Source organism: Alosa sapidissima, chromosome 18, assembly GCF_018492685.1.
Source record: "Alosa sapidissima isolate fAloSap1 chromosome 18, fAloSap1.pri, whole genome shotgun sequence".
In the NCBI taxonomy this organism is placed as follows: Eukaryota; Metazoa; Chordata; class Actinopteri; order Clupeiformes; family Clupeidae; genus Alosa; species Alosa sapidissima.
In genome coordinates this window covers 14516566-14532246 of record NC_055974.1, presented here as the reverse complement: position 1 = coordinate 14532246, position 15681 = coordinate 14516566, and the positions used below count along the sequence as shown (strand labels likewise).

Sequence of the window (15681 nt, the reverse complement as noted above, 5' to 3'; positions counted from 1 at the left end):
AAACCTCAACAACATAGCACATTATCTATGTCAGTGTTTTTCAACATTTTTTGAGCCACGGTACATTTTTTATATTAAAAAAATCCTGCGGCACACCACCAACCAAAAATGCAACAGAATTACACACTGTGGCCTAATATATTGCCTAATATAGTAAAAATAATGACAATTTAGTCTCATTTGTTTACAGTTCAGTTCAGAGTCTGCATTTTTTCTTTTCAAGGAGGCCTATTTATTTATGTTTAGCCTATTGATTTGCTGTTTTAGGCGCTACGTCTTTTCACCCATATTAGAAAGCTAGATACCGGACTGTCCGTCGAGTTCTAGGCTATTAAGTGGCATAGGCTACGTGAACGCGGCAGTCATATTGCTGGAGGCAAGCACCTACACGCTCTGGGCAACACTAGCTGACAATCAGAGACACCTGTCTGATTTCCAATCAGAGACACCTGTTTCTCCATTGGCCTCCACTAATTGTTGCCCCCATGATGGCATCTATATATGTTCTAGAGCCCAATGCATTATCTAGCTTTCCAATATCTATTTTTCACCACCAGTTCTCCTGCGCATCACTTGATTAACAAGGTCATTATAGCGCTATTACTGTCACCCACGGACATGAAAGAGTATTTATTTAGCAAGTCACTACATTGCAGGCACAAATGCTCAACAATGGCATATCCTTGCCTACTTTTTGAAACAACTAAAGTTTTTGGACCAATTAAGTGAAATTGGGCAATTTCCCACGGCACACCTGATGATCTATCACGGCACACTGGTCTGCCACGGAACAGTGGTTGAAAATCACTGATCTATGTGATGTGATCAACCTGTCTTTGTAACTCTTCTGGTAGCCTAGCTGCGCTGAGAGAAATATGAATCAAGCGTAGGCTGAAATATGGGGCAGGTCCAATTAAGTGGAATTTTCTGTTCCCTCTTCCAACGCTCAGTGGACACCCAGGTGGTTCCGCTGCTTTGGAAAAAAGCAGTTGTGACCCCCCCTTCCCAAAGTCTCCCATCCATCCTCATCCAAGGATTATAGGCCCATCGCCCTCACCTCTTTTAGTTAAATCACTTGAGCGGATCATTAAAACACACATCATTAACTCCTGTAGACATGCCTTTGACCCTCTTCAGTGTGCCTACAGATTTGGGAGGGGGACGGACGATGCCATTGTAGTGCTTTTAAATTATCTGTATACACATCTGGAGGGTTGTAAAACACATGCTCGCGTTTTATTTGCAGACTTTTCATCAGCATTCAATACAATTCACCCACAAATTTTAGCAAACAGACTTAGAGAGAACTTCCAGCTAAACTCAACACCAATTAAATGGATCTTGGACTTCTTGAGTGGGCGGCCACAAAGAGTAAGGGTGGGGAACACATTATCTGGGGTCCGCTTTACTTCAATTGGGACACCACAAGGTAGTGTCTTGTCACCACTGCTATATATATTGTACACTGACTGTTGTCGCAGTAGTTACCCTGGACGTCATATAATCAAATTTGCAGATGATACTGCTGTGATTAGTTTACTAGAGCGAGATGAAACTGAACATGGTCCAGTGTTGCAGATGATACTGCTGTGATTAGTTTACTGGAGCGAGATGAAACTGAACATGGTCCAGTGTTGCAGGAATTTGCTAACTGGTGTGAAGCCTCCCAGTTGCATTTGAACATGTCCAAGACCAAAGAGCTGGTCTTTGATTTTAGACGAGGGGCTCCCTCACTCCGACTCTGATAAGAGGAGAGGAGATAGAGATGGTTCTGGAATACAAATACCTTGGTCTTATCATTGACCATAAATTATCCTGGGATCAGTGTGCTGATGCTGATTTTAAAAAGGGCCAACAACGTCTGTATGTTCTTAGGAAACGTAATTATTTTAATGTTGATAACACCATTTTGACTCTTTTTCTTTATTCGAGAGTATTCTCTCCTATTGTATTGTATGCTGGTATGGACATTCAAAAATTACACATAGGAACAAATTGGGGAAGATTGTTAAAACCTGTGGAAAAAATCATTGGTAAGCAACAGGTAGACCTGTACCAACTATATCTGACCAGATTGGCACGGAAGGCAGACAAAGTTTGCATGGATACAACCCATCCACTTTAAGTGGAGTTCAAGCCGCTCCCTTCTGGTCGTAGATATAGATACCCTAACGTCAGAACCAACCGAGCAAAAAACTCATTCATTCCCATGGCAATAACTCAATTAAATAAGATGTGGGGAGGGGTATGACAGGAGGAATATATGTGAAGTACCGTGCAGTAGTTTTATGACATTAGGCCTTTTAGGGAAGTGCAATATACTTCTTTTTACTGTATTCTATTTATTGATGTGTGTATGTTATGTGTTAGATAAATAGTGCTGTAGATGTCTGGTTCAATGTTTGTGTTGTGGATTATGTGTCAACATGCCTGTACTGTAAAACAAATTGCCTCTCGGGGACATTAAAGTTTTCTAAGTCTAAGTCTAGTCTATGTAGATAACGGTTAACCGCGATTAAAATTTAGATGTTTTTTTCCTCCATTGCCTGTATAATTATTATTTTTTCCGTGAATATAGTTACACCTCGTTATCCCTACTTCATTATTTACATATCCCCAACCGCACACTGTCTTCTGATCTTCTGAGCGTCTGTTGTGATGACCAGCCATAAACGCTAGGTCAAGACTCTTTTCCTTAGTGGTCCTTGTTGGGTCTTTCAAGAGGAGTCTAAAGGCATATCTGTTCAACATGCACTTAGTTTATTAAGCGTTTCTTATGCGTTATGGTTAGTATATTATTATACTATTTATTTATTTTCATTAGGCTATTGAATGAATTGACATTGTTGTTTATTATTGTTATTCTCCTCAATGTAGTCTTACCAACCTTTTTCTAAAACTTTGTAGCCTACTGTTGTTATTTGTATGTCTCATTGGACAAAAGTGTCTGCTAAATACTAGAACCATAACCATAACTACATGTGCTTTTTCTTAAAATATCCTAGTTGTTCATGGATAAACATTACTTAATATAATTTCACTTATCACATTCCGAAGTAGCCGAGGCTGCAGTGCCAATCCATCTAGACATTGCTGAAATATTGCGCTCCAATGCTTTTATGGCCTCTTTGTGGGCTTCTCCTTTGACTGTATGCCTCCGCGTCCCCCACATACTTCCTCCCGATTGCCTGCGAGTTTCTCTTTCTTTTATTGTCTTTTACAGTAATTTCTTTAATGTGCAACAGAAAAAAGGGCTGCTAGGATACCGGGCCATAATAGATAAAAGGTAATGGAGCCATTCATACATTGTTGTGTTTCTTTTTAAATAAACAGTGGACAAACAGAGTCTTTAAACGCTTCAGATGTAAAGTTATTCGTAAAGTTATTCAAAGTGACGCCAAAATGAATGGGGGTCAATGAAATGCTAGCTTTAGGTGAAGCCTTATTATCCTCAGAGACTCCCATAGAGAATAGCTGTTTCCTTCAAGCATGCTTCCTTGATAGAATGCTTCCTTGCAAGTCGGGTTCCACGAAGATGAGGCTAGAGGCCTCTCTAGTGTTCAACTTCAACGGTGAGGATTATGGGTATTTTTGTTCACCTGATGAGGATCCACAGAAGCATCCTTGACAGTTCTCAGAATGAAGGGTGCGAATTTCATAGTATACTTGACATTGGAACAGTGCTCGGAGGAGTTCAATGACGTGGCGTCCTTAGGCTCATTTCCATTGTGTGCGTTCGGGGTAAAACCTAGGAGGCGGGAACTTGTCCAGGAACGTGCCCTCACTCGGTCCTCTCAGTCCTTTGCGTTTCCATTAGAATTGAAGGACCCTGGTCAAACTCGCCAGCCTCTTGAAGTTTGTTACAGGACATGCCAATATGCAGCTTTTGCTTCACGATTGCCACACTAATTAGATTAACTAAAATTGCATAGCAGATGCAGCAAATACTCTCCCTAACACGCCTTTGCTAAAGCCTTTATTATCATTTACTTACGTGTAGAGACAGTAACCTAAACATTCTTTTACTACCTAAATTAGTCTATCATCCTCGGAGGCGAAAAATAAACATTTTGTCCCCAGAACGTCACGTTATGGGGCCGTTCGTCTATAGGAAGCGTGCGCAAACGACCCCGGCCCCAAATTCCAGGTCCAGTAGTGGAAACTCTCCTCTTGAAAAGGCGGCCATTGAGTATGCTTCCTTGACTTTGGGAAACGGCTAAAGTCTAACTTTCACTCTAGGGAAACATCCGGTTTCTGAACTGGTTGCAGTTCCTTCGTGAGGGTGCTCGCCACCGAGTGCAGAATGAATGGAGGTCTATATAGCTGTACCCCTCAAAATCCACTTTTCTAGAGATATCATTTTTGTCTAGTAATGTTGCATTCGAAAGGGGAGGCAAAGAGAATACACACTCCTGAGTATTATATTTTTTAAGTATATTTTATATTTTTTTCTTATTTGTTCCAAAAAGCCTTTCAAATATATCAATGACGTGTGAATGATTAGCAGAATGCTAGAGTTTTATGGGCAACAACGACCCAACCTGTAAGAAATCGAATGGACATAAGTACTCGTTCATTCAACTTTGACCTATAATCCATAAAATCTGTGATTTGATAGATAGATAGATAGATAGATAGATAGATAGATAGATACTTTATTGATCCCCAAGGGGAAATTCAAGGTCTAAGTAGCATACAGACATCACACACAACATGCACTTACAGCAGAAAAAGTAATATACATATAAGAAAACTCCATACAATAGAAACAGTAGAAGATAAACATGATACTAAAATACTAAATACACTATAAAAACTAAATAAAATATTGAATTTGTCAACAACAATTAGGTGAAAGAGACAAATTTTGCCGTCTAGCTCCTTTTCTAAAATTCAGTATCTATCCATCTAGACTCCCATTCATTTTGCACTCGCCCGCAATTGTGGGATACATTTTATATGTCTCTCATTGAATGTTTAGTATACCTTACATACATGTAGTGAAATCTAATTGTCATCTCCTTACTCTGACCCTTGTGTTTTCGGAAACTCCTATGTTAGAATGTTTAGTTAAATTAACCCTTGTGTCAGCGAATTGTGGGTAACCCTCAGGATGGGGGGTCATAAACATTTCTTATCTTTGTCAAAATACCAGATGGTTAAGTGGGGTTGTAAACATTTCTTATCTCTGTTAAAATACCAAATGGTTAAGTGATTAATGGAGGGTGACAACTTGTGATTTTCCATGGGTGTGGGGTAAGGTATAAGAGTTGGCTTCACCCACAGATGTGTGGGCTTGTTACTTTGACATTTCATGTGGGTAACATGCTCCCGGCGTCGTGAATAAAGCTGCAGTCTCACACCAGTTGTCTTGGATTAATTTTGACCACACAATCACCCCGAGTGGACCTCTGCTGGAACTGCAACCAAATTTGGTATAATGAGACTTAATAGGAAGTGAACAGGCTCTCCGTAGACGGCAAAGATTCTAGAACAGAGCTCTGTTCTAGAATCTTTGGTAGACGGGCTCTGGGGTAGCCACAGCTTTCCGGATGTTCGCTTTGCCCCTTGGACCCAACTCCGATTGCTATTTTCTTTTACTGTCTGTGCTGTTTTCCCGGTAGAGGCTTCCCTCACATTCCAGGAAGTGGGCCTATGTGCTATGTACAGTCCAAGTGTTTTCAAAAAGTGACGATAACCAGGATTTCCTGTACAGTAGGTCGAGTTCAAGGGCGCCTTTCACTCTGTAGCCTGCATGGAGAGAGTGAGCGAGAGTGTGAGAGACTGGTCCGTCTTTCGCAGCAGTTGTGAAATAGAGGGAGATGCTTAGGCTAGCCTACTAGTGCTGTCAAAACTACCATGATGGAACACTCTCTTTATGTCCAGTATACAGAGATTCAGTGAGTGTGTCAAGCTTACAGATACTTAATAGATAGAGTCTTTATTGTCCCATAGGGATAATCATTTTCACACATCTTCTTTTCATGTTCCATAGCACAGCAACATAAACACATAAAATATGTAACACATATATCCTATCCACCCATGTGACATACTGTATATCTCATCCACACAGCAGATATACAGTAGCATATGACGTATAACAGTAACATACAGTACATCCCATCCTCATTCAACACAAAGAAACACATCACATTAAGACACCCACACAGACACATCAAATGTGAAAACTACAAAGCAATTGAGTTGGTGGTGGCAGTATAACAGTTTGTTAAGCACTGTGATGACGGTGGGGACAAAACTTTTTTTTAAAATAGGCTTTAGTCCAGTTCAGTGCTCTGTATCTGCGGCCGGATGGAAGTAGTGTGAAGAATTGATTTAGGGGATGGTCTTTGTATGTGCTAGGCATGTGATTGTAAAGCACATTGAATGATCTCTGTGTATGAAATGCGCTATATAAATAAACTTGACTTAACTTGACTTGATGGCTGTGTCATTCATCATTCATGTCTAGATTGGGTTGGGTGTGAGGAGACTGATTATAGGAGGCAATATGTGTGATTTTAGTGAGTTTGTTTTTGCAGGTGGGGGTTAGCATTCTGTAAAACAGGGTGAGCAGTACAGCAGGGTTGGTTGAATGATTAATAATATAAAAAAGAGGGTGTAGCTCTGTCCACAACAACACAACGGGGATAGGTACTTTGATACGGGCGTTTATTTGGACATTGGATACACTGAAGACTCCACACTCCGTTCACGCCATGAGAACTGTTAGTAATCACTAATAAATGGATACATCAGTGTACAGTACAGTGCACAAACGTAACAAAATGATACAAAGAAACAAAGAAAAACAATGTAAAACAAAGTAAATACCTCATTGGCAACTGGTTATAGAAAGAGGGGTTGAGCTTAACTTAATTCTTGTCTTGTAGGTACAAGGTACAAGTATACCAGGCCTAAAACGATGTATAAAGTGGTTGGCTATACAGTAACATACAGATTGAACAAAACAAGTATTGCAAATAAAATTAAATAAAACAAAAGGAAATAAATACCTTGTTGCTGGTAATTCTTGCACAGGGTTAGATTAAGCACTATAACTTCAGATGCTTAATGCTGAATAAAGGCAGAGCCTAACTAAAATGGCCTGCCTCCACTGTGACAATGGCAATAATAATAAATTAGCTATGTACCAAAAATTACATTTTACCGTGACTCGAAGAGCTGTAAACAGTGTTGTAAGGCTGCGTGTACAAATCCGTTTGGAGCTCCAGTGAAATTTTGATTTGCAACGAGAATCCTCGGTCTAACCGTTGATGTGCCGTGAGAAAGGTCGGAAATGGTCACCCACCAGCCCAGCACTAAACTCCGAGCATGGTAAACAAAATTGTATATTTCAGGCAGTAAAAGCCCCTGTAAGAACCAAACTAGATTTTGTTCAAATCTACACACCTATGGCTACTGAAAAAAGTAAGGTTAATTTATCAAATGTTATTTTTAAGTATTAAAATACATCATTGTTTTAGAATTTTTGAACGAAAGGGGCGGTAATTGGTGCTTTTACGATATTCCACCTCATGAGCAGCGCTATAGTGGTAAAATAAGAGGTGGGTAAACTATGAATTTGCTGATCAAGGTGGACTGAGCCAAGCCGTATTAATTTTTTTTAAAAGGCATTCAGAACATGTTTATGGTGGTGGAGGTTATTGTCCAATGTTTACAACAATACCAGTGGTATTAAATGGTTCCTAGAGTGTTGATGAGTGTACATTATGAATGTGGATAATACAGTGTGTTTTTTTAAAAGTTGAAATTAGTGAATAATCTCTTTCGAGAGGTGGATAAACTCTATTAAGAGGTGGATAAACTTTGGAGTGGATACAATTTCTGAAATTTCAGAAGTGGATAAACTGCGTTTACTTGCGTTTAGCCTCCACTACACCCCTGCTCATGAGAGGAGTCAACCGCAATTCCCGAGTGGAACTCGAGAATGAACAAGACAACTCATTCAGGTTTCTGCAGTAGTAGCCTATGGGCTACATCCTCAATAGTAAAGATTCAACCATTGTAGGCTACAATGAACTTGCTTTCACTTTCCCTGATATGTTTTAAAAGTGACTAATTGTGAGGCTTTCATATGGTTTATAGCAAAATAGCCTAACTGTGATCGCACATTTGAACTAAAGTCCGTGGATCTTACAAGCATACAGCAATGTTCATCTATCTGTAGTAAGAATTTACATCTCACTGTGGTAACACATTCCCGTTGGATGAGATAGTAGCCTAGCCTATGAGATTAAGAAAATATACACATATCCTGTGATGGTGATGAGGCTGATTTGGTGTATCTTGAACAGTGCTTATTCAGAGGATTTTTAAGGAAGTAAAAATAAAGAAAAAGATCACTATGAACTCATACTTATTCAGAAGAATTCCAAGGAAGTTGTCAACAAATGATTATAAATGAATCTACTCTAGGTTATAAGATTATGCAAATACATCATTAAGTCAGGCAGAAATTGAGTTTTCTTGAGTGTGTGCTCTGTTGGTTTCCATGTACATTCACTCTTATCCATCTGTATTTTGTCATTTTGTTAGTCTGTCTGTTTGTAACTCGTACGTCTTGCTGTTGTGATGCAATAATATGCCGATAATTCCTTTTCTGGGTCCAAGGAGGCCCAGAGTGGTTCACCTTTTTCCAGAGTGTAAAAAGAAAAAAAAGTTCCGCTATTCAGAGTGAAAGAAAATTATCATTCTACTATTCACTACTGTCATTCTACAACTCACTCGCAGCCAAAATAGTATTTACAGGACAACACATGTCGTACAGAAAACATCATGTGGCGTGAACTTAACAACCAAATTATATGACACACATTTACAGGGTTCGTACGGGTCATGGAATTTCTGGAATATCATGGAAATTGTATAGAGTCTATTCCGGACATGGAAAATCAGGGAACATTATTATCATTTGTGGAGCAAAGTCATGGAATATCAGGGCATTTTGTTGTAGCAGTTTAAAATTTACTTGCCAAAATACATTAATGCAAATATGTCCATATGTATTACTGCTTGCTTGAGTGGTTATGGTTAGCCCAACTTTACTTTTTCAATGCCCATTTATTCAATTCCCACTCTAAAAAAAGTCAAAGATTCTTGAATGCTACGCGGCTACTCTGAAATCTTTTGTCGGTATATTGTACAATTCATTCTATAGTAGGTCATGGAAATTCTGGTTTTTTTGTCAGGGAAAAGTCATGGAATTTTACATCTGAGTGGGAACCCCGTAGTCAGTGCCAGAGCGGTAGATAGATCTTTTTCTATGGCTCTGGTCAGTGTGCATTCAGTCTTTTCCCTCTTCTTGCTCATTCTCTCGCTCCATGCCTTCCCATTGTCTTTATTTCATTAATCTGAATGTTTTACTGTCACACGTCATTGCAAGCTATGCTAGCGTCTTGTTTGTCTTGATCTGTGCCGTTTACTCATCGTCCAGATTCGAGTGGGGAGCGCCGCAGGGTGGACAAGCCTCAGAGCGCCACAAACATCACCCCAGTGTCCCTGGATGACCTGGAACTGCCTGTTGCAGGGGAGAGCATAAGCAGCTACAAGAGGGTCAAAACAGGGGTAAAGTCGTTAAAGGATGAGGAAGAGGAGGAGGAAGACAAGTGGGTAGATGCCTCTGAGATTAGGTTGAGTCCAGCGGAAGGCCGAGAGGAAGAGGAGGACGAGGAAGCTTCTCCCCTGCCCATCATTGGTCAGGCTGGAAAGAAACACCAAGGAGTGACCACCACTGAGGACTCCACGTACCTGCAGGTTGGTCTTGTGCTTCATAGACCTCTACAGAATAAGCCCCGCCTCCTAACTTCCGTATCCATCCAACTTCCTGGCGTCGATTGTCTATGGGAAATAACATGGCGTTTTGAAAGATCGTACCTGTCAAACTCTGTAGGTGACAAAGTAGAAAAAGCTGCTGGGCAGATTGGCCTACACACTTCTGCCATCTAGTTTCCACTGGATTTTTTGATTTTCGGTGCCGTTTAAGTAGTATAGTATATAGTATACTACTTAAACGGCACCGACAATCAAAAAATCCAGTGGAAACTAGATGGCAGAAGTGTGTAGGCCAATCTGCCCACCATCTTTTTCTACTTCGCTACCTACAGATGTTTTACCGGTATGATATTTCGAAACGCCATGTTATTTCCCATAGACAATCGACGCCAGGAAGTTAGATGGATATGGAAGTTACGGAGGCGGGACTTATTCTGGAGAGGTCTATTAGAGGTGTGTGTGTGTGACAGAGGCTGTGATACTAAAGATGATGGCTAGAGGCCGCCACATACTCTTCAGCAAAAAAGGATTACTGTAAAATGATAATCCTGAAATCATGATGAAAATGTTTATTGCTATTTTTCTGTTCAGTGTGTGATGCAACTTTGGTGTTTGGAAGTGGCTGTTTGAGTCCAATCTCTCTAAGTTTTATGCCACTATTTATGGCATTTTTCAAATGTATATGTGTATGCAAGTACTGAAATTCAAAACAACAAATATGTGAAATCCACGCCCCTCTGCCTGTCATGTGAACTGCTGCACTGTTGCACTGTTGCACTGTTGCACCATATACATGGTTTTTTGATGTCAATCAGCAATAACACCCATATTTCCCATTTTATTTTGTAGGGTGCTGACAGAAATACAGAATTTCAGCTTTGCTTCTTTGTTTTCTTCTTCCCTTGTTTTGTCCCCACAGGATTTCCGTAGTCTGCCAAAGAGCCTGGTGCCCTCTGAAATCACTCACTGCCTGCACATGCTGGAGGTCAGTAGAAAGCCAGACTGCATCTTATTTATTTATACATTTATTTCATAGGGACAATGCACAGTATTTGGCCGAACCAAATGGCCCAGAGTTCAGCATTGCAATCAGACAAACAGACAGCAAGTAATATGGCAGAATGTCATCATCACATAGAAAGTTGCAGACAGGCAATCACAACATTAAGACATACGGAGACATTAACAGCACTAAGCAGCACAATTAAACAATGTCATACCATAATACAGCAAATACTTATATATAAAATAACGGTATGCATTTGAAATGCATTTAATGTAAGCATTTGGTAAAACCAAATTGGAGCCACCTGTACAGACAGCATAGGCAAGGATGCTGAAGTGTGACATAAAACTTTCCATTTGCTTGTGCAGAAATACAGGAACATTCACAGACCCAAAATGGGGCCCTTACTGAAACGGAAACAGAAGAAGGGCCGTGGGAAACATTAGTCAGAGAGATGTGAGCTGTGCATGGCTCACCGCCAACACATTGAACCACTCATCTAACTCCCCTCTCCCCCTTGAAGACCTCATCCGAACAAATTACATTTGCCTGTTTTCTTCTTTTTCTTTTTTCTTTTTTTCCCCTCGTTTCCTCCACCATCCCGAATTAGCCCTCTTACCCCTTAACCCTTAGTCCTCAGCAGGCGAGAGTCGACTAGTTTAGCTTCTCGTCCCTCCTTCAGTGTGAGAGGAAAAGACGAGGGTGGTGTGTGTGTGTGCGTGTGCGTGTGTGTGTGTGTGTGTGAGTGGGTGATACGGAGGATAAGAGTGCTGTTTGTTTATGCTGGCCTGCAGGAGGAGTGCAGGGGAGTGGAGAAGGAGAGCGAGAGCGTGAAATGGAAGATGGAATTCATTCACAGCAGCATGCAGTGTGTGCAGGTGTGTGCATGAGTGTGCAGGTGTGCGCAGGTGTGTGCATGAGTGTGCAGGTGTGTGCAGGTGTGTGCATGAGTGTGCATGAGTGTGCATGCAGTGTGTGCAGGTGTGTGCAGGTGAGATAGGGAGTTTGGAGTGTCTGACCATCTTTGCTTCAAGAGTCACTAATTGGGTCTAGGATGGATTAATTAAGACTGATTATTAGACACAATGTGAGGCAGAATTACTAAAATGACTTGAAGTTGAAGTTATTTACAAGATGTGATTATGAATATTATGAATGAAAATTCCTTCCTTGTATCTGTTATGATATACATGTGAAATATGTGGTTTTGTGTTATATGTATACATACAGTATCAGTATTTTTTTTAAAAACAGCACTTAAGTTTATGACAAATGGGTCTCAAACTATGTCTATCCTACATGTGACACCCTCAGGAGACCTTGCGGACTCTCCTCATAAGATTGGTCGAAGCTCAGAGCAATGACCACCTGTCACGAGACGCTACGTCCAACCTGTTCCCACCTCCACCACCACCACCCATCTACCCACTCCACCCGTCCAACACGAGCGAGGTGGGCGCTGACCCCAGCCACGCCGGGCCCCACCACGCCGCCCACACTCACCAACACCACCACCTCCACCACCTCCCCCAGTGCAAGGCTCCACACCCGGTGCCCAGCAAGACCTGCCTGATGGACGCCCTCAACCCGGGCCACTGCTGCCAGGGAGCCTTGTCCGCAGACATGCCAAGCTGTGCACAGAGAGCCAAGGAGCGGTCAGCAACCTTCAGTGCCATCACTGAGCTCAGGTGGGAGTTTGCTTGTGTGGGAGGAGAGCCCAGGAGTGGAACATGGGGCAGTGCTTTGTGCTCCTTCTGCAGCTGACAGGGGAACTTCTAGAGCAGTGGACTCGATCTCCCGGCCTACGGGCCGGATTTGGCAGTTTCTTGCAATCCCTTGGTTGATTTGATGTTAAATGACAATGCAACTGACTATTTATCAGGGGTTTTGATAACCGTTTTGAGTCCGTCACTGATGACTAATTTAGAAAAGAATGTGTGTCTATGGCAAGTCAGCTATCTAACTAACTAACATTAGTTAAACAGTTAAAGTAATTTTGCCGACAGAAGATCTGATAGGCCGAAGAAGAATCCTGAATGACATATTTTTCTCTTAAAACTGCTTGAAAAGATTCTAAAAATTATACCCTTCCAACCTTTAATAAGGTGAACGATTCATCAAACATGAACATACAGTAAGTTAACTCCTGTCTCAGCTAGAGAAAGAATTATTAACTAATTCGATGACTGTATCCATGCCAACCAGGCCTGGATGACTGTATGGAGGCGAACTGAGCTAGCATGCTAGTTGCGTGTGTAAATCCTCACACCCCTAACCTTAGGAACGCTTCTAACCGCTGAGTTGGAAGCCTGGGCTTTTAGCTTAGTGGTTAGAGCATTCGACTCCCATTTTGACAAAAACATCTGCACCCTTTCAATAGACATGTTTGCAACAAGGTCTACAACGCCTCAGGAAACTCAAATTTAGTCTCTTACTCGATTTCTAGGCAGCGGTGTAAAAGTCCGGTTCCAGAAAGTAAAAGTCCTACCATGTATTGGTTCTACCTGTGCACTTAACACAAGTGATTTCCCTAATTATCTGATCTAGCTGGTTGAGGAGTTGTACTAATTAGATTCAGCTTATTTAGTGAATAGTTGGAGCAAATATGTGACAGGACTTGAAGGAAGCTGGACTTGACACCTATGTTTCTAGGTGAGTGTCACTTGCTCCCTGGACTGTAAAATGGAGTTCATGAGGCCTACACTCAGCCCTGAGAAGATTATGTGTTCCCACAAACAGATATTTCCTCTTTTTCTCTATCACTTTCTCTTGCTTCCTTCCATTCTGTTCCAGTAACATAGGCCTACAGTAATCAGACTAACTTACTTACAAGCGCATAGTGAAAATGGTTCTTTGTTCCCACCACCACCACAGACATCATTTCCACTGTTCTCCAGGTGACTTCCCCTACGCGAGTCTGACAGTGTGGCCATTGAGTCCCTAAGCAGTAGAGTCCAGATGGTACGACATCACTGTCCGTTATGTAATTCACCAATAGGAAATGTGATCCTCTGTACCTGTGCTTTAGAGTGAAAGGGCGACAACAGCGTGAGCAGGAACTACATAACAAAAAAACAATTTAAAACCGATAGCTCTGCGCTTCTCTCTCCCCTCAATACTTTTTACGTGTTCACCTGACGCTGCAACCCTCTGACTCAGGAAAGGAGGGCAACAACATAAGTTCAGCAGGGCTATAAATTCTTTAGCTGTGTGGCTGTAGCTATGACTCATGCAGCTCTGTGCCTTACACACCACCTCCTTTATGGGGATCCGTGGTGGCTGGAAAGATGATCTAGCACAGAGGGGCAACAGAGGGGCAACTACAGCAGTAACAACAACAACAACAACAACAACAACAGCACTAGTTCCAATGGGCTATAAAACAGACAAAAGGGTATGTAAAATACATAGACCACCCCCACTCACCTCTCATCCTTCTCCTCCCCTTCCTCCACATGCAGGGCAGATGTGGAGCGCCTCCGTGTGGTGCACCTGGAGGAGCGCAGAGAGCAGAAAGAGGCACTTCGCGTGCTCAAGGACTTCCAGCGGCAGGTGGAGGACCTGATCTCAGCCCAGCGTGCCCACCAGGAGGGCAGCAGCGAGCCCTTCAGTGACCAGCTGCAGCAGCTCAAGCAGGAAGTCCAAGACGTGGCCAATATGTGAGTATTTGTGTGTGTGTGTGTGTGTGTGTGTGTGTTGTCAGGGGTATGATGTGTATGTATGCCTGTCCATGTGTGAATTTGCATATACCTTTGTCTTTTAGCATGTCTGTGTGTTTTTAGTGAGGGTTTCTATTATCGACATACAGTGGAACAGCACATAGGTATGTGTGTTTTCTAAAGAAAAGTGAAAGTGTGTGTGTGTGTGTGTCAGGGTTTCCGTTGTCCGGTAATTGCTGGACATTGACCCGAAAAAAAATGAAATGTCCGACAAAATTAAATCTCTCCGGTCAAATTGTGCGTTTGTGTGAGATGAGAGAGAGAGAGAGAGAGAGAGAGAGTGTCTAAATATGTCCGATTGAAATTGGCCAATTTCACTGGTACTTGTGACTATGTGACAATAAAGTTCTATCCTATCCTATCCTATAAGCCATTATTATTGCAATAATGTAGCCTTTGCAAGGAGTCTGATGCACTTAGCAGACATTAGCAGTCTGTTGTCTGCCCTTCCTGGCATAACAAATCAACAACAAACCAATCGTGGACATCTTGATGCACTTTAGTTGACCCGAGAGAAAAGGCTTGTGATTGTGTGGGTGTGTTATTGTGGAGCAAATGGCTTGACTCCAAATACACAAACAATTATTTTCGGCACTTCAGTTTCACTGGCTAATTTCAGCTATTTTTCTCTTTTCATGTCACCACAGAGAGATAGAGTTGTTGTAACTGAATTATAACCAAAACTGCTTTCTGAAAAAATATTCCTGGGTTATGATAGGTACAGTTTGTGAAAGCAGAGTAAGTTTTGATTCAGTGTGTGTGGATCAATGATAATACTGCAATTCTTAGAGGTATCTGAATACCTCTGGGTGTTTTTGTAGACATGTGGTGGACACACGCGGTGTGGGGAATGTTAAGCAGTTGTTTGCCAGTACTTGCTTTTGGAGCTGGTCAGGTCAGAAGGTCAGGTCTATTATTCATCTGCCCCAACCTACCAGTCTGGCCACTTTTCAGTTTGTTGCTGGTTTGTTTTCAATAAAGAGGAGATGGGTTTTACATAGGTTAACAGCAAGAACAGGCTTTTTTTTTAGCTCTTAAAATTAAGTACTCAAGCTGGCTGATAGGATGACCTCCAATTATTTAGCTTTCATCATTTGCTTTATTCATTCACTGTACTGTACATTCTCTTGTGTGTGTGTGTCTGTGTGTGTGTGTGTG

General features: G+C 41.6%; 1 protein-coding gene across 2 annotated transcripts in view; it reads left to right on the top strand.

Moving 5' to 3' along the window:
- The window catches only part of LOC121690141, a 30611-nt gene that overhangs the window by 698 nt on the left and 14232 nt on the right, over nt 1-15681 (top strand). For both annotated transcript variants that reach the window (XM_042070551.1, XM_042070550.1), the window contains exons 3-7: nt 9461-9780; nt 10718-10783; nt 11599-11682; nt 12119-12492; nt 14266-14463. In XM_042070551.1, the coding sequence (XP_041926485.1) occupies nt 9461-9780; nt 10718-10783; nt 11599-11682; nt 12119-12492; nt 14266-14463 (1042 nt within the window). The remainder of the gene's footprint in view (nt 1-9460; nt 9781-10717; nt 10784-11598; nt 11683-12118; nt 12493-14265; nt 14464-15681) is intronic.